Genomic DNA, 18,761 nt, shown 5'->3' with positions numbered 1-18,761 from the left:
TATGATATATACCTTGGTTGTTGTCTTCAACGACAAAAGAAGTGAGATCTAAATTTGTGCCAAGTTAAATAGTCCTTTCTGAATTTTTTTATAACTACATAAAATATCATTTCTTCTTATAACTTGGGGTAATATATTGTTGCCGAAGGTCTGACTTGGCTAGTTCTTATATGTTTATAAACACAAATTGTAGTTTGTGTTTAGAATAACAAATTATAACTCAGAACATCTAAGAAGAATGGAGGACAGCTCAGTATTGCTTAGTTAGTATTAACGTACATTAAGAGCTGTGATGGTCCAGTCACTAGAAAACATGAATCTTAACCAGATATTGCGAGTTCATATCCAGACAAGTACCATTGAATATTTGCGTGCTTAATTTGTGTTTATAATTCATTTGTAACAGGCTTAGAACTTACGAAGGCTATAATATAATTTGTATATGAGAACTAGCCAAGTCAGACCTTAGGTAACAATATATTATCCCAAGTTATAAGAAGAAATGATATTTTATGTAGTTAAAAAAAAATTTCAGAAAGGACTATTTAACTTGGCACAAATTTAGATCTCACTTCTTTTGTCGTTGAAGACAACAACCAAGGTATATATCATAATATTTAACTTGGCTCTCATTTTTACATTTATGTTTTTGATGGGATATCACTACTTTTTGTATATAAATTATTAGTAGGTACTTATTAATAACAAAATTAATACCAAATGGTTTTTGTTAAGCTATTCTATTTTCTTATGTTTACGGGGTATAATTGTCTTTTTTTTGATACGTTCTTATTTTTCTTGTAGGTACCTCTTAAATGTTCGAGTGAATTGCCCATTCAGTGTCCGGATATTTTTTACGCGTTTTCTGTTTATACTTAATTTGCCCAAGTAGGGGTGGTATAATGTGCGCAGACGGTTGTACTCTACAATAGAGCTCTCTTGTGTCTTGATTTGACTTGGACCTAAATTGATAAGATGTATTCCATCTAAGTTTTTAACTCTAGAGAGGCCAACGTAAGCCTGCTCTTTACTTAATATAGAGGAGCCTATGTCGAAAAGAGCACCGTCAAGGCGAAGGCCTTGTGATTTGTGTTTAGTAGTAGAATATGCTAAGCAAATAGAGAATTGTTTCCTTTGAACATATATGTACATTACTTAATATCTGTAACTTGGTTTGGCTTCTAGTTCGCAAATTAAATTATGTTTAAATTGAATTGTTATTTTACGTGCGCTATTGCTGTTGTCGACGTCCTCAATGTACTTTCTTTATTTTTCTATTGGATCCATTCACCAGTCCTTTGCTGACATCAGCATGCTCGCTCGATACTGTTCTTCCAAGCAATAAGGATCCCCGTTTGTAGCGCTAGAGTACAAACTTAAATCATTCCAGTTACGATATACATACTCTACTACAGTCTCACGAAACCTATTTTATTGTTGTATACTAGTATACTCAAACAAAAAATATGCAGTCGAATAGACTAGGCAGCTTCCATCGGAAGGCATTGAAATAATTCTTATGAGCGCGGTTGCCACTCACTCAGACACGTCCGCGTTAAGGTTTAATCACAACGCTTCTATCCCCCTGCTTCGGCGTCACGTCGCGCGCCGTGTACCGAAATGCCTATTATTTTATTTTTTTATATATATAGATTTTGCACCATTGATGTGCGCTAAATGCTAGTTAATAACGTAATAAATACCAAAGTCGGCTATACTAATAAGTAATAAAACGGAAATATTTGGATTTAAAAAACTTAAGGGTGGTATTCAACTTGTTATATATTCACGTGAAGACCTTAAAATCCACATTGAGACCGGCTGTCATAAGTTTTGATTGCTGGTTCTTACATCATTTTTTATTACAGTTATTACAGGAACTAAGTATATAAGTGTTCCTATAGACCCAATAAAATGAAAAATTATAATAAAATGATAAAAAATTACAAGTTTCAGATTTTTTCCTTTATATTGGCCTAATTATCTACCTGCATGCCAAATTTCAACTTTCTAGGTCACCTGGAAGTAGGTTATAGTTTTGATCTATAGGTCAGTCAGTGATAAAAATGTCGATTTTTAGACGTTAATATCTAAATAACCATTTGAGATGCGTTTATGAAATTTGGAACACGTATGTATCTCGTGAGTCTCAATATATGAGCCAAATTTGACACATTTATGTCAAATAGTTTTTGAGTTATGAGGAGGTCAAAAGTGGCTCCAAATGGTTCGTGTAATATTACACACGGTGCTGCACGCCAGTTCTGTTACTAGAACTTGGCTGACACGCTACCGCGTGTCTAGATTTCACCGAACCGATAAAATAAATGTAATTTATTTTATTATTTAAATTATAAGAAAATGCCAAAATGAAGTATTGGGTTAGCAACACCAATATATGGGAAGAAGGAAATGGGTTAACGGCACGGGTTCCAGCGTATTGACACTTTTATGACGTTTTAGATAATTTAAAAAAAATATATAAAAATATTTTTTAATATTATGTCTCTCGAGGGCGAGACCACAAATTGCTTGGCACAATATTCTTTGTATTGTAATATCTACATATTTATATAAATATTTAGTGAGTTTTAATGTTATGTTAATCAATAAAAAGAAATATATTTTAAGCAATTTTCCACAATTTGTTCAAAAATGAATATTGTCGACAACTAGACGAGTACTGATTTTTATAAATCTCTGCACTCAGCAAAAACAAAATTACAATATGAAATAAAGGAAAATCGAGACACTTACCTCGAAGTCGAGGCGCGTTTGATAATATTTAACTTAGGATTTAAAGATTAATAAAAGGTTCCTATTTTGAGCAATCTATGTATATCTTCTATACATAATTAATAAAATCGTACGTGATCGAATGCTGTACATGGAAGATATTTGCGAATAAAAATAAAATTAAAAATTGTAAAAAAATATTATTTGTTTATTTTTAAAGTGTATCTTTTGTGTCGGGGCTAGAACAATAGAACGTTATACTGAATACAATAAAATTGTAACAAGGAAAATTCCTTGTTACAGTTTTAATTAATTACAATATTAATTTTAATTATATAATTAACGTTTTAAAATAAAATTTAAATATTTCTGCATATTTGATCTATGTTTTAGAAAAGGGAACGTAATATGTATGAAAATTATTTACTATTTATTTAAAAATTAATTCATTGAATAAAATTGAGGCTCGTGCTGCAATTTAAAAAAAAAAAAAAAAATTATGTATCTAGATTGCATTAGTTATAAAATATCTGTACAATTTATATACATACATATGTATGACTATATAGTCAATTAGGGAAATAAGGAATGATTAGCATGAAGTCAAAATCATAATAAAGTTCAATAATTGAATACCTAAAGAATATTTATTTATTCAAGTACGCTCGTAAATTTGAATCATCATTTTACAGTGTAGTGTTAAATGTAAAGCTAACACCGGAAAGTAGATTCTACCGAGAAGAAACGGCAAAAAATTCAGTAGTTACTCTTCTCCACCAAAACCAGTTCCATTTTCCATTTAAATAACACGTGTCTTCTTCTTTCTATTTTGAAATTAATGATGATAGAATGAGAGAAATTATAAAACATAAAGAACGTTGATAAAAATTTCAATTATTTAAACTTCAAGTATGCCTTCCCAATTTGATGAACAAATATAAAATAGATGTACGTATTAAAAATACAATTAGTATACTTAATACCAAAAGCATAAAATTCTTGTGTTTTTTTTTCAGTCAGAGCAAACCTCATCTCTTGAGGAAATTATTATACCTTAATTGGTAGATCAACACAAGCAAGGACAAGCAAAGCAAATGTTTATGATGACTTAACAAAGCTGTCGTCGTTGCTATTCTAACAATAATCAAAAAATAGGCCCTAGAACTCATTCTTTAACCAAGATACCGTTCTTATATTCACTTAATGTTATGAAAAAATAAAACAATACATTCGTATTCATAGAAACCTTTATTTTACATGATAATTTAAATTAAGCAATATGTTTTCTTTTAGCCGACGGTCTGTCGAAGACTTGCTTCATACCTCCACGGAAGTTGGCAAGTCGCGCAGCTGAGCCTTCGTTGCTCCAAGCTGAATCAAACTCAGTAGTGTCTTGATCGACCAAATGTGTGTACTTGGTTCGACCTGATCTACCGAACTTCTTCACTTGCATAACCTAAATTAAAAAAATATATTAGTTACATTATTTCTAATTTAACCACAGCGCTAATAACCACTTCAATAGCGGATTTTGTTTAAAAATGGTGTATATATTTTTTTATAAATCTAGGCGCGTTGATTGATTTACTTAGAGCTGTGTGCAAGCCCATCTGGATAGATAATACACACTCATCAAATATTCTACAGCCAAATAGCAATACTTTGTATTCTTGAGTTCTGGTGTAAAAGGTGAGTAAGTGAGAGTAACTACAGGCACAAGAGACCTAACATCTTAGCTCCCAAGATTGTGTAGCATTGGTGTGATGTAAGAAATGTTTAATTTTTCTTACAGCGTCAATGTCTATGAGCGGTGCTGACCACTTACCATTAACGGTCCGCCTACAAATGACATTAAAAAAAAATGTAACACGGTTATCACCAATGCGCCGCATTGGCACACATTACTACAGTTTCTGAAACTGGAACATTTTAGATTTAGTATTTCAACTAAATACCGAACGCTCATTGGTCGCTTATTACGTCATCGGCTGCAATCGACCAATGACCTTAAAGTGTAATAACTTAATCTGACTTTGATCAGCATTTCGGAAACGGAACTTGTACACCTATGAAAAAAAATGATACAGACCAGAAATAAGTACCAGAGTCGGCCGTATCTCTAAGACAGCTATCGACGTAATTATTTATCAATGGTTTAAAATAAACAGCCTACCTTTGGTAAAACTGTCTTATCAAAGTGATCGTCCAATGTTGGTCCAGAAAAATCTTGCTTAAACACATCTTCCTCTTTATCCAAGTAGAAAGCACCTCTGTAAACAAATAAGTTAGTAAAATTATTATTTATTTATATAATATACCATATAAAACAGCCATTTAATATGGCATACAAGTCAAAAATCGATCACAGTGAACTGCACAATACGAGGACCATATTGACTTCCAATATACACCAAACCACGGTTTGAAAAATATGTATACAATTTGATTTCTAAATATCTCTTGACGACCTTAAGATATATCCCACCAAACCGTTGCATATAACAATAACATAATTGTAGTTAACGTCTCTAAACGTCGAAACTAGAACATTTTACAAGTAACATATAGTTTGACTCACCTGTGGTAATACTTTTGTAAAAACTTGTATTTGCCCTTAACGGACTTGTTAGTGACCAGCTTAGGATTGAGACGTTGCTCGACGCGCCTTTCTTCCTCAGTCATGTTGCGCATGCGCTCCACCGCCAACAGCTCTTTCTCGATCCTATATATACAATAAAGGAAAATTGTCATAAAATTAAATTTGTCTTTCTTTATTAATAATTTGATTGCATGCTTAGAAGATCAATAAATTTGTCCTTGAAATGGCATACATTTATTCCAGATCTTAACAAATATATTATAAAATTGCATGAAATATGTAAATTATGCTGGTGGTAGGGCTTTGTCAAAGCTCGGCTGGGAAGGTAGCACCCATTCATCAGATATTCTACCGTCAAACAACAATACTTAATTACTTAGTATTGCTGAGTTCCGGTTTAAAGAGTGAGTGAGCCAGTGTAACTGCAGGCACAGGTATCTTAGCTCTTCAGGTACATTGACGCTGTTGGAACGGTTAATATTTCACAGGGCGTCAATGTCTATGGCACCCACCTTTATCATAAAAAACATATATTTACTCCTCCTGCCATAAAATAATACACTTAAATACATAGATAATATAACATATATTACCGTAACAAAATTATTAATTAATTAAAAATAACTGCTTACAATGCAATTAGCATAGTTATTATGATAAATACTAAAATTATGAATATAATAAAAAACTAAAGCTTACGCTTCTCTCTCTTCCTTGTCCCGCTTGATACGTTTCATTTCACGCAACTTCCACGCTTCATATTCCAACTCGTCGTTTTCGTCGTCCGTACAGATGTCGTTAATATTACCTTCCTTATTTTCTGACTATAACACAAATATAAACACATAAGTTATACTGAAATATGAAAAATAAATGAATACTGTGTAAAATGAAAGTACAATATCGATATCATAATTATAATTAATCAATTGTTTTCGATAGAGAATTTAAAAGATATGTACCCTAAAAGGCTGCCCCCAGTAGATAGTTTGTGAAATTTCAGAGGAAACGGGCTAATTGTTGACTAGAAAATTACTTTACATTTAGTTTAAATATATGTTATTAATGTAGAAAATTTACTTGATTGACTTAATATAAGATGTGTAATAAAAAACGAGTACCATATAATAAAATATATGCGTATATGTATTGTTGACAGTCTCGGTTAAACCACATAGAATTATTTAATAAGAAATAACAGGTGATATGAACAAACCTGTGTATTTCTTTGTTCTGAGCGAATCGTCTCTTCAACTAACTTCAGTGCTTCTCTTCTCCTTTCCTCTTTTTCTTTTCTAGCGTCTGACTCTTCTTTTTTCTGTTGTTTCTGTTTACGTTCCCTTTCGGCCACTGTCATCCGGTCTGAGGCTCTCACAAATACAGGTTTTACTCTAGGACCTATAAACAACATGAAATTTTATTAGGAAATATGTTTCTTGATTAATCTGTTGGTAACCGGCCTGTTCTAGAGTTAAAAGATTAACATGATTAAATACCTGTATCTTCTTCACTATCTGTGTACTCTGTGTCCGACGAACCACTCTCTTCTCGGTCACCATCCAACATTTCTTCATCATCATCTCTTCCAAGAACCTCCTTTTCTGCTTCTCTGGTAATTTAATAACAAACACCTATATTAATGATGATTTGGTTAAGATTCATTATAGAATTAAAGTAATGTATTAGTAAATTATGTTGGAATATTTGCCCCTTGGCAAGTAATTACTGTCATCATTGGCCATTCCCGTATTAAATTCAATTATTCATAATTGATAGCAATACCACGGCAGCAAGGAAATACATCACGAATGTTAATTATGTTTTATAAAAAATAATAATTACTATCATATAAACCTATTTGAAAGCTAAAAATTTAGGTGCATATTTGGAAATTTATATCTTAACAAAGATCTTTCCTCTAATTTGGAAAATTTATTTGTTATAGAATTTCATGGAACCCATGCTGGTTTCCTCACAATGTTTTCCCAAATCCCCCAATCATGAAACAAACGCAGACTCAGTATGTGAGTTACAGTACTGAGTATCTTTGTTCATTTGCAACAGAATAATCAAATTACCTTGCAGCAAGTTTAGCTTTTACAGCTTGTCGACGTCGTTCAATTTCTTCTTCATCTAATTCATCCTCACTTTCTGAACTATGCCTTATTTCTTCTTCACTAGACTCTGACTCTGGTTCCGGCTCCGCATCAATGATTTCAGGTTTATGTTCAGCACGACGTGGGGGCGAGTGTGCCGCGACTCGTAAACGACGTAAGCGAGGATCATCTTTCTGTAAAATTTAATTTTCAAAAACCTTAAGAATAGCGCTATGTCAGCAAAATAAAAATTATATTTTATGAAGCATTAAGAAAGCTAGACAAAAGTGAATATAGGACAGAGTAAAAAGAATTAGTCAGTGATCACTTTCATACACAGACACTAGATATGTAGGAATGATAAACTATTTCATATACTGCCAAGGCAAGTCCATGCAATCATTAAGAAAAATACCAAGGGAGATTGGACAACTACAAACTACAAAACTACAAAGGGCAGATTTTAATGCATACATGTACACAAACACAGGTGTACTCCCAATATTTAAGGGCAAATCTGACACAAAGGAAAAGAGTTTGGACGCAGGACCAACTGCTTTACATGCTTTCCGAGGCATGGGATTATACACAATCATACATTGAGAACTGGACTGAAAACTTTATATCGGCCTGACCCCCTGGGTGTTTGCCACATTGTACTTAAGTAACTGCAGCCTTATATCTAGCCACTAGACCAACGTGGCAGGAAATTCCTAGCAAACAATCTAAGATCTAAGTCCCTTTGATCTGTGAAACAACTGTCTCACTCACATTAAAATTATGGATTGCTGTTTGCCAGTTTTGCAGCATTTATGGGCCTGCACAAACCCTATTGTAATTGCTAATTACAATGGGCTTTGTGCCTTTTAACTGCGCATTGTAATTTGAGACCCATATTCATCAGTCATTTTTAAAATGTGGCTAAATGGTACTTATTGGCCAATGTAGCATGGTTGTATTTAAACAAAGTATTCAAGTGTATGAACTATTCTACACTTGTTTTATTTATTTTCTATCTCGTATCAGCATACATGTTTCAATAATTAAACATGTTTGAATCAGTTTGAACTATGATATGTTAGTTATGCTTGTCCAATAATTACATGAGAACTTTTTTATGACCTATTATATGTATATGTTATAAGAAATACTAAATAATTTAAATAAAATTATATGAAGACATAAAAATGACATAAAAAATGGTTTAGTAATTACTTCAGTATCTGAATCACTGTGCAAATCTTCTTTTCTTGTGATAATTTGAGCAATCTGATGTTTTCGTTCGGGTCTTTGTTGTTCTATAAAATCTTCTACATCTGATTCTTCAGAAGATGAGACACCTTGGGCATAATCTGGTCTTTTACCTGATATATATCTTTGCACTTTTACTTTTTGCATAGATATTTCACCTGTAACAAGAAATAACATAACATATTAGTTCTAAAAAATCTCAATTTCATTGAATAGACATTTGTATATTTATAGATATATTTTATATTGTTTACTCCTTTATTAATTATATATTTATTACCTTTCTCATTTCGAACAGGAACAGCTCCTGCTGTACTCTGAATTCCAATCGGTTGAGCAGGTAGCACATTCATCTTTACGTTTGTTATTTATTATTTATATTGATATTGAATATGCCAATGCTCAATGCTAAATAACTCTCACAAAGTGCGCAAATTCTAGTTTATTATATCAAAGGAAAAAAGACATCCATGTTAATAACATAACGGAACCATTCGCAGCTTCTCAAATAATTAATTATTATCTATTTAGAAATTTGTAATACACGAGTCAAAACTCACTCTAAAACTCATAACCATAAGCATAACACAGATGAGTGATGACAGATTACCTAACCACAGACTATAGAGTAGTAATGTAGTCTATAGTGTAGTATTTTCATCAAAACGCAGGTTTTTCAATCAAATTATTTAATTAATTCAACTTTCAAGTATGATCACAAGAGACCGAATGTGAACTCAGGCATGATAATATCATATTCAGATTAAGGTGAAAAGCAGAAGAGAACTAGAATATTTATAAATTAATTCATTAAATTATCAGATTTAAATATATTTCCTATTTAATATATTGCCATATTAACCTATATAAAAATAAATATTTATTACATTAAATTGAATTGACCTATATTTGACATGAAACTATAATAAGCAGAAGTAGTTTTATGTGAAACCTAAAAAAATAAACAAAACGAATTATACCTTGTTATTTATAGACTATAAGAAAACTATGTTGTCAACATGGTTCTGTATATACAATATACAGAACGATGATGTAAAATTAATTTTGTGATCCCTGAATTTATTAAGATTTTTTATGAGAATAATATTTTTTCTAACAATACTGTGATTTAAATCAATTTTATAAGATTGATTTCTTTTTCCATTAAAATCTATGGTTTGATAATTTTGCCTTACGTTATCTGTTTGTAAACTTAAAAATAACATTTTCTATGCCAAGTGCCAACTGCCAACAGCCATCTGCCAACAGCCATCTGCCAATTTGCCATGCTATTGCTAATCGAAAAAAATTGATCTACCATCGTTTTGCCAATAATAATAGAATACTGTAGATTTTATTAGTAATAATATTTGATTTCATTTACTGAATCAATCTCTAACATTACTTTAAACAGTTATTTTGAGTTTAAATGTGTTAAATTCAGTTTCTTAATCATTTTATGGAGGGCAAAAGTTTAGTTTAAAACCGAAAGACAAATATGGAATTGGTAAGTGTTTGAAATTTATTGCATCTGCATCTTTGATGTGATTAATTTATTCAAAATAACCTTTACATTAAAATTAGTTGGCCTGAAAGAAATTTAAAGAAACAATTAGGCTTTACAGCAAATTGCTTATATTTTAAAAAGGTTTATAACAATAAAAAAAAAACTTTTACGTTAATTTATTTGGTTTTTATCATTACGTAACAATGCATATTGTAAAAAGATCATACATATGAAAACGAATGCTTAGCAATAATGTTTGGTCTACAGACTTCTATCACACCAGTTCAATTTTATTAAATTTTTAATTTTTGGTTTTTGGACCATTGCTTAAGCAAGCAAAGTATGTAACGATATATTTGTTTTCATATTCCATGAAAATTATTGATATTTCTATTCTGCTTGCTTCAAAATCACATTAAAATTCAACTGATGTTTCATTTAATAACACAGATAAGATCTTTACAACTATAAACATGAAATAAATGAAGATTGGATATACCTTAATATCTTAAAAAGGACAGCCACAATTTTATATATTACAGTATTAAATGAATTAGCAACTACTTGCAAGATTTTGATGCAAAGTAAAACCTTTTTACTTTTCTTACCATATGAGTTAAATATTTATTAAAATGAAATCATGAAATATTCTAAATGTATGTGCTAAAGATTTTTTTGGATTTTCTAGTATTTCAAGTAACCTAACCTTAGTTGGTTCCCTAGAGACTTGATCCTTATAAGAATCAAATGGCATTATTTTCTTTTTTTTCTGTTGATACCATTTTTCTAAAATTTTGGTCAAAGCTCCGACAACAACCTTAGTTGACATTCACTTATACTATAGTTTATTCACAATACATGACAGATTATTCCAGATTCATCATTATTTAACTCAATTAATTATATAGTATCCGTATTACCTAAGTTGCTTATTTGTCTTTGCTCCTATGGTTTTAATAGGCTATAGTTGTTACAGGATATTCATCCAGTCTTAAATACCTATCTTTATTTTAATCATTTTGATAAGTAGAAATCTATCAATTGATATGAGTTTGATAGTATGTATACTTAGTAAGTATACTTTTGCTTGTGAAATTTAGACGTAGAATAAAATTTGACCCTCATAATTAATGAAGCTTTGTGAATGGAGCTAATATATAGATACTTTCACAGTTTCAAGTTTGTTTTGTGAAAGCATTACAGTAACAGCCACACATGCAGGTTTCCTCACGATGTATTCCTTTTGCCCCTAGCATAATATGAATTAGAAACACAAATTAAGCATATCAAAATTTGGTGTTTCCCTGGGTTTGAACCCGCAATCATCGGTTAAGATGTATGCTTTCTAACCACTGGGCCTTCTCGCCTCGTAAAGCATTAAATATATAGTAATTTAATTGATATTAATTTTTATTAAAAATTGGTAAACTCTTGATTTACTAAAGTGAAACATTTTTAAATTAGATTTTATTCAATGTTAATTGAGAAATAACGCTTTCATAATAATCTCATCTTGATTTGTAGGTATCAATGACTGAACACATTGGCTTGTCACAAGTACAGTTTATTAATAAAGAAAATGATAGAATATATTTCTTTTATCTATAGCACTCAGGAATGTTTAGCTTTCTATCAATGAAAAAACTTTTGAATATAATCATTACTTTTGGAGATTACCCATTAAATGCAAAACAAGCCTATCTTTAATTTTTAGTATATTTATCTTAGGATTTTTTGCTTATTAATTTTTAGAATTTCGATTAATATCATCTCTTCTATATAATAGCTGTAGTTTTTTAATCTATTATGAAATACAATTTAAAAATTGAAACAATAAATAGCTTAGTTATTGTATTTTCCATTCATTCCATTTCAATGTAGTAGTTGTACAGTTAGATGATTGTATTGCTTAAATATTTAAAGTAACAAACTAATACCTATATATTGATAACTACTAATTTTAGAGAAATATATGTAATCAACTACTCTGAGGTTGACATAGTGATACCTAATTATGTTAAAAAATGTGTGATCTGAAATTTTTATAATTCTTGGGTACAGCATAAATCGAGGCACAAGCTTGTGAAACATTCTAGAATACTTAATTACCATAGAGAAATTAGATCATAGATATGTATATGTGTGCCCAGTGTGCTGTATATAAATTAAATTTTTATTATAAAAAATATCTTTTTTCGCAAAGCAAAGCATGTTTTGTATTTTCTCATAACATGTTGTCTTTCCTCGCCGACATAAGTTTATAGCGTTAAATATTTCAGTTGCAGGGCGTCGAAAACGCTGCGTTGTCTGGGATGGTCAACATGGCGACGGTGCCGGGCGTGGGTGCAGGCGCGGGCGCGGGCGTGGTCATGGCCAGCGGTGAGTAGCGCGTGTGCGAGCCGGCAGGCAGTCGCTAGTGCAGCACGTCTAACGCCCCGGCGTGTGCTCGCTGTTGCAGGCGCGGCGGCGGCGCGGTGCGGCCTCGGCGCGTTCTCCGCCGGACCAGGCCTCGCACCACTCGTGTCGCCTCTTTCTGACTTCTGTACCTTTTTCGCCCCTCAGTTATCAGTGTTCTGCTTTCTGTTTCAGGCTAGATATAAGTTAGGTTATTGGTAAAGGCTTAGGCGATGGCCGCGACGGCGCGCCCCGGCGCCTTGGCTGCTCCCCGCCGGTTTCACAATGTACCTACTTCATTATATCACGTTGTCCCCGGGTGCTTGATGACGGTTTGAGTGCGCTGCCGCGGCTTCGTCGGTTTCTTTCGCGACATTTACTGAGTACATTTAGGATTATGAGGATGGACGAATTATATGATGTGCGATTTTTATTAATTTGGAATATTTTGTCGAACTTCAACTGATTGAGATGATGTACCATCATTTTCTTTACTATTAGTCAAACGATTTCAGCTCATATAAAACGGCAAAACAAAAATGGAACGTGCGTCAAAATCAGCTCGGACGAATTTTTGACATCATTTCCAATGTTTTTCAACCAAAAATATCGGTGTGCGATCAGGAATATATAATCATTTGATAATGTACAAAGAACCGAAAATCGTACGTGAACGAAAGGGACCGGTATGGACGAGTGCGTAGCCGCGGCGAATGCGTGTCGTGGAGTGGCAGCGTGAGGCGTGGCCGCGTCCCCCCGCCCGTGTGCATTGCCTCCCCCTTATTCGATCCTATGTTGCAGGTTTCCTCGGTGCACCCGTGTACGACCTCCGGCAGGTGGGCGACGTGTACACAGGTAGGTGCGTGTGCGAGCAGTCTGGTGCGCGCGCGTGTGGCGGCGACCTAACGAGAGCGTGCGCAGGTCCGGGCGCCAAGTGCTCGACGCTCCCGGCTATCCTCGGCGGCACGCTGCCGCGCTTGTCAACGGAGCAGGCGGATGCGGTGGCCCGGGCCAAGAAGTACGCTATGGAGCAGAGCATCAAGATGGTACTTATGAAGCAGACACTGGCGCACCAGCAGCAGCAGATGGCGACGCAGCGCACGCAGGTGCAACGGCAGCAGGCGCTAGCTCTCATGTGCAGGTCAGAATTAACACGTTGAAAATATACATATTATGATTATTGCCGTTCAATGTAGAAAGCGTGATGAGAGCGATTTTTTGAGATTCCCGCTATGGCTGGTCGAGTCCATGATTTTTTGCTGAAAAGATCTGAGATTTAATTTTTCAAAACATATAGTTACTTTAATTGATATAACATCAATTTATCAAATACTTTTTATTTACAGGGTGTATGTGGGGTCGATTTCATTCGAGCTGAAGGAAGATACAATTAGACAAGCGTTTTTGCCATTCGGACCCATTAAATCCATTAACATGTCATGGGATCCTGTGACGCAGAAACACAAAGGTTTTGCTTTCGTGGAGTATGAAATACCAGAAGCGGCACAACTCAGCCTCGAGCAGATGAACGGGGTTATGCTCGGAGGAAGGTACGACTATTATCATCAACTTGTAAAATTGAACTTATTTAAATAAAATATGTACAAAATAACAGATAAAAAAAAACAATGTGTTTTTAGGAATATAAAGGTTGTAGGACGTCCGTCTAATATGCCACAAGCACAGGCGGTAATTGACGAAATTCAAGAAGAAGCTAAACAATATAACCGTATCTATGTGGCTTCCATACACCCAGAACTCACCGAGGACGATATAAAAAAGTAAGAAGTCATGTTTAATTCGAAAACGTCATGGGTGTTTGCAATCGCAATTATATGAATGACTTTTTTATGTTTTTTTAAATGTATAAGTTTAAGTGTTAACCATTTTACAGTGTTTTCGAGGCGTTCGGACCGATCACGTACTGTAAATTAGCATATGGCGCGTCGGCGCACAAACACAAAGGATATGGATTCATAGAATATGCCACGCTACCCGCCGCTCTCGAGGCCATCGCTTCCATGAACCTATTCGACCTTGGAGGTAAGCCCGCGGCTCGAGTTCTGTTCTATCCAACCGCATTTCGTCTTTCGCTTCTGACTTAGTTCCTTCCTCGCAGGTCAGTACTTACGTGTGGGCCGAGCCATTACTCCTCCCAACGCACTGGCTGGTCCGCCCCAGGCGTCGGCGATGCCCACGGCTGCCGCCGTAGCCGCCGCCGCTGCGACCGCCAAGATTCAAGCCATGGACGCGGTGGCCAGTAACGCAGTCGCGCTTGGCCTCACCAAGCTCAACGCGCTCGGCTTGTCACCGGCAGCCGCGCTGCCTTCACTTGCAGCCGCGCTACCTGTCGCGCTCCCGGCCGCATTGCCAGCTGCACTTCCAGCCGCGCTTCCTGCCGTCCTGCCAGGTGCCATACCAGCGGCACTGCCAGGAGCATTGCCCGTGGCGATCCCGGCAGCCTTACCGGGTGCGTTACCCACGACCCTGGCAGGCGGCGTGAGTGCGGCGCTGCCGGCTCAAGTCATCCCACCGCCTGGTGTAGTGATACCGCCACCACCACGGGCACGGGGCCCGACAGCGGTACGGCCATTTTATATATTTATTCGAGTATGCTTACCTCTATGTATCAATAATTATGTTTAAAATGACACAAATTTCGTTTTAATCGTTCAGGCGGAAACTGCAGCAGCGGCTGAAGGTGGCGTTCAGCAAGCGGCGCTACAACGTAAATTACTCGATAGCTCGCCAGATACGCTGCAGCAGCAAGAGTCGCTGTCAATATCCGGTCAGTCCGCGCGTCACCTCGTCATGCAGGTATGACTCGCTCGTCGCTGTTGTCGCGTGTTATGTTTTGTATCGCCAAATGTAACAAATCTCTTTCCTTCCAGCGCTTGATGCGGCGTCGCGCTTCTCGCACGGTGCTTCTGTGCAATATGGTGTCAGCCGAGGAGGTGGATGAGGCATTGCATCACGAGATTCAGGTGAGTACACTCATTACTTTCAGTTATCTTGCAAACTTTTAATTTGCTTATAGTTAAGTTAATATAATAAAATATATATAAACATATACATTGCCAACTAAAAACGCAGGAGGAGTGCTCGAAATGGGGTCGAGTGGATCGACTCGTGATATACAACGAGAGGCAAAACGAGGACGATGACCCCGCACACGCCAACGTCAAGATTTTTGTACAATTCGCCGAGCCTGAAGGTGTGTACCGTTAAACCGTATATCCTCATTGTCAGGACAACGAATGTCGTGTTTCGCTAATAGTAGTAACTTTATAAGTAGAACTCTGCAGACTGTCCTAAATATGTATAACAATATTTAATAATTGTCGTTTATACATGCTAAAGTTAAAACAGTCTCAAAGTCTATTAATATAAAAGATATATAACCATCCAATTTAAAAAAAAAAATTATAACATATATGTATTTCTAAAAGAGCAACTATGCGAGTTTCTTGCCGTTTCTTCTCGCTGGAGGCTGCTTTCCGAAACGGTGGTAGTATTTTAATATTGACGGTTCATAAGCACTTCATTGTCAAGTTTACTGGAATAAAATTGATTTGAAAGGCACAACAGTAAATAAATGTATACTAAATTAAAATGTACCATAATTAAATGTATGACCACGCTTGCGTGTCACAGAGGCGGGCGCGGCAGCGGGCGCGCTGGACGGGCGCTACTTCGGCGGCCGAACGGTGCGCGCCGCGCTCTACGACCAGGACCTCTTCGACCACGGAGACCTCTCGGGGTAGACTTCACATCGCAACGTCTCGCCTCACATTCTTACTTTTAATATATCGATACGCCCCTCTGTCGTTTTTTATTCTCCTGAGTTTATTGTATGTGAAATATGACTTCATTAATTTTGAATAATATTTAAAAATAATAATATTTATTAGAATTCTGTATTCCATTGATTTTTGGAAAAGTCAAGTGACAGTAAATAAATTAATAACTACGATGTAACATTACAATTCCTATCGGATTTAAAAAAATACCAATCTTATTATTTCACCCAAACACTAAGTCGACATATGTTAAAGATTACAACTACATATTTTGTTTATTATCTATTTTAAAGTAAGGATCCCCAACAACCGCTGAATACAATTTTTTACCCGGATTTGATCAATTTACATAATTATTAAGCTAGGTAACTAATTTTTTACATGTTCTGATTCACTTCAATCTACTTCCAAAGATTTTTTAAATATAAGCTTGCAACACTAACCGATTCCTGTTGAGGTTTTGATTTCCTCGTCATAAGTACATAAAAAATAATGTAAAAAGATAACAAATTACAATGGCATAATGAGTATTCGTATACTGATGCAAAAAAATAAATTGCAATTTGTGATCTTAACCTATAATTTATACACAATTACCGAACCGTTGCGGCTTCGCACGGATGCAGTTTATTAAAAAAAAAAAAGTGGTATACAAATATTTATACCTTAAAGCACAGAAATAACGTAGTTCTCGACCAATGAAAACATTTTTGGCATTTGATTTTTAGTTTCGGAGATTATTATCCTACATAAAAATAAACAAATTTTACTTCATAATATTAGTAAAGATATAATCACTATAATATAGAACTCGTGATTGTGTTAAAAAGACTGAGCTTAAGGAATAACCGGTAAATTGCGTACGCTTTTGTTGATTTACTACAATGTACCGCGCACACTTATATTGTATTTCCTTTCGTGGCATAATTCGACTAAGGCATAAATAAAAGTATATCATACATAATTATTATAATAATATTATCTAAAATCTTTAATAAAAATATACCTACTGACATTAGTAACACAATCTTGCCTTAATCACAGCAAGCATTCAGTGGCGAGTCCATTGACTGAAAACCGGCATCGGTCAAGCAACCTGTTTACGTATTAACGCGCGAGGTCTGGCACCTTTCACGCCGAAGATAGACAATACACATATCTGTACTTTTTTGTAATATTGAGGCTCTATATAAATTTTAGCTATTATTTATTAAACTAGTCTCACAGAGCAAACGTTAAAATGACTTTTTAAAAGAATATGCATGTAACTATCGGACTGTATAATGGACAAATAACAATCAACAATAACATTAATTAATTTAAATGAATAATAATTGATAATATACGCGGCATATTTTCTGTCTCAGAAATTGTATATCTGAAGCACTCAAAATTCGTGCTAAAAAGTATGTCGGGCGATAGCGTGTTTTTTTTTAATTTATTTATTACTCCAAAAGGTATTGATGTATTAGGCGATAAAACTTGATTATAAACCGTTCTAGTAATTCAAAATAGTAGTGACCCATATAATTTTTTAAATAAAAATAAATAATAAACTACCTAATTAGTTATTCGTCATTTGTTTTTATGAGTTCTTAAGTCCTTACCTCCAGAAACGGTTAAACTTATCAACAAAAGTCCGTTGTAAACAGGATAAGCAAATTATTTTGAGGAGTATTTTATGAAATGTATAAATGCGAAAGTTGAGATGGAGGGACGTTTCTTACTCAAACATGGCCGAATGGATAAAAGGATCTGAATGAAATTTAACAGCACATATAATACTTTTTATCTTGAAAAAAATTACCAATAATTTGCACGGAACCTTCCCAATCAAACTAATATTAGCTATTATTTCGATGTGTTAACAATAATCTTAATTACTAGAGATTTATTAAACAAGTAGCGCTATCTTGGCGCTCGATATATCAAGCAATATTTTGATCGAGTTTCTTCATGACTTATGTGTATGTTATGATTATGGATACCATAGTGGCGTATGAGTGGATTGAGTTTATGAAACACGCCCCTTATTCAAATATCTCATTAGGTATACCTACTATTTTTTTAAAATACGGTTCCAAGTGTAAAACGCAATTCATATCCGTAACACGTTTACAATTAATGAATGTGTTATTTATTTTGTTAAGATTTAATACTTTGTAATAAAAATAAACTACGCTTGTGACTATTTTTCTATGTATAAAAGCTATCGATAACAGGTAAGTACCTATTCGAGTATATACCTATGCTATTTTTTTCTATTAAGTCTGTAATAGTTTTAAGAGCGTTTTCTTTAAAAGCCCCTGGACCGAAAATTTTCTCTCCAACTATGCGTTAAGTTGTAATATTTTGGATTAATTCATTATTTAGTTTCC

The 18,761-nt window shown here is 34.4% G+C and overlaps 2 protein-coding genes across 6 annotated transcripts; one reads left to right on the top strand and one right to left on the bottom strand.

The window, feature by feature from the left end:
• Positions 1 to 3,965: 3,965 nt before the first annotated feature.
• On the bottom strand, positions 3,966 to 9,274 carry LOC125067666 (microfibrillar-associated protein 1). Its single transcript, XM_047676372.1, has 9 exons — positions 8,963 to 9,274; positions 8,647 to 8,840; positions 7,414 to 7,625; positions 6,832 to 6,944; positions 6,552 to 6,733; positions 6,035 to 6,159; positions 5,315 to 5,458; positions 4,910 to 5,006; positions 3,966 to 4,192 (listed from the first exon to the last, which is right to left on the bottom strand). The coding sequence occupies exons 1-9, from the start codon at positions 9,033 to 9,035 to the stop codon at positions 4,007 to 4,009; spliced, it is 1,326 nt and encodes a 441-aa protein (XP_047532328.1). The 5' UTR covers positions 9,036 to 9,274; the 3' UTR covers positions 3,966 to 4,006.
• A 663-nt stretch (positions 9,275 to 9,937) lies between these two features.
• Positions 9,938 to 16,406, top strand: LOC125067746 (poly(U)-binding-splicing factor half pint). Of its 5 annotated transcripts, XM_047676485.1 has the most exons (13): positions 9,938 to 10,189; positions 12,469 to 12,568; positions 12,648 to 12,870; positions 13,385 to 13,438; positions 13,505 to 13,724; positions 13,930 to 14,133; positions 14,224 to 14,364; positions 14,478 to 14,626; positions 14,703 to 15,166; positions 15,260 to 15,400; positions 15,475 to 15,567; positions 15,677 to 15,797; positions 16,238 to 16,406. In XM_047676485.1, the coding sequence occupies exons 5-13, from the start codon at positions 13,609 to 13,611 to the stop codon at positions 16,345 to 16,347; spliced, it is 1,539 nt and encodes a 512-aa protein (XP_047532441.1). In that variant the 5' UTR covers positions 9,938 to 10,189; positions 12,469 to 12,568; positions 12,648 to 12,870; positions 13,385 to 13,438; positions 13,505 to 13,608; the 3' UTR covers positions 16,348 to 16,406. The 5 variants fall into 5 exon arrangements, with proteins under 5 accessions (XP_047532441.1, XP_047532440.1, XP_047532444.1 ...); XM_047676484.1 differs by lacking the exon at positions 12,648 to 12,870; XM_047676488.1 differs by having other exon boundaries at positions 13,385 to 13,724.
• Positions 16,407 to 18,761: the final 2,355 nt, after the last annotated feature.

Source organism: Vanessa atalanta, chromosome 12, assembly GCF_905147765.1.
Source record: "Vanessa atalanta chromosome 12, ilVanAtal1.2, whole genome shotgun sequence".
In the NCBI taxonomy this organism is placed as follows: Eukaryota; Metazoa; Arthropoda; class Insecta; order Lepidoptera; family Nymphalidae; genus Vanessa; species Vanessa atalanta.
Note: the sequence above shows the minus strand (reverse complement) of the source record. Positions and strands in the feature narration are given on the sequence as shown.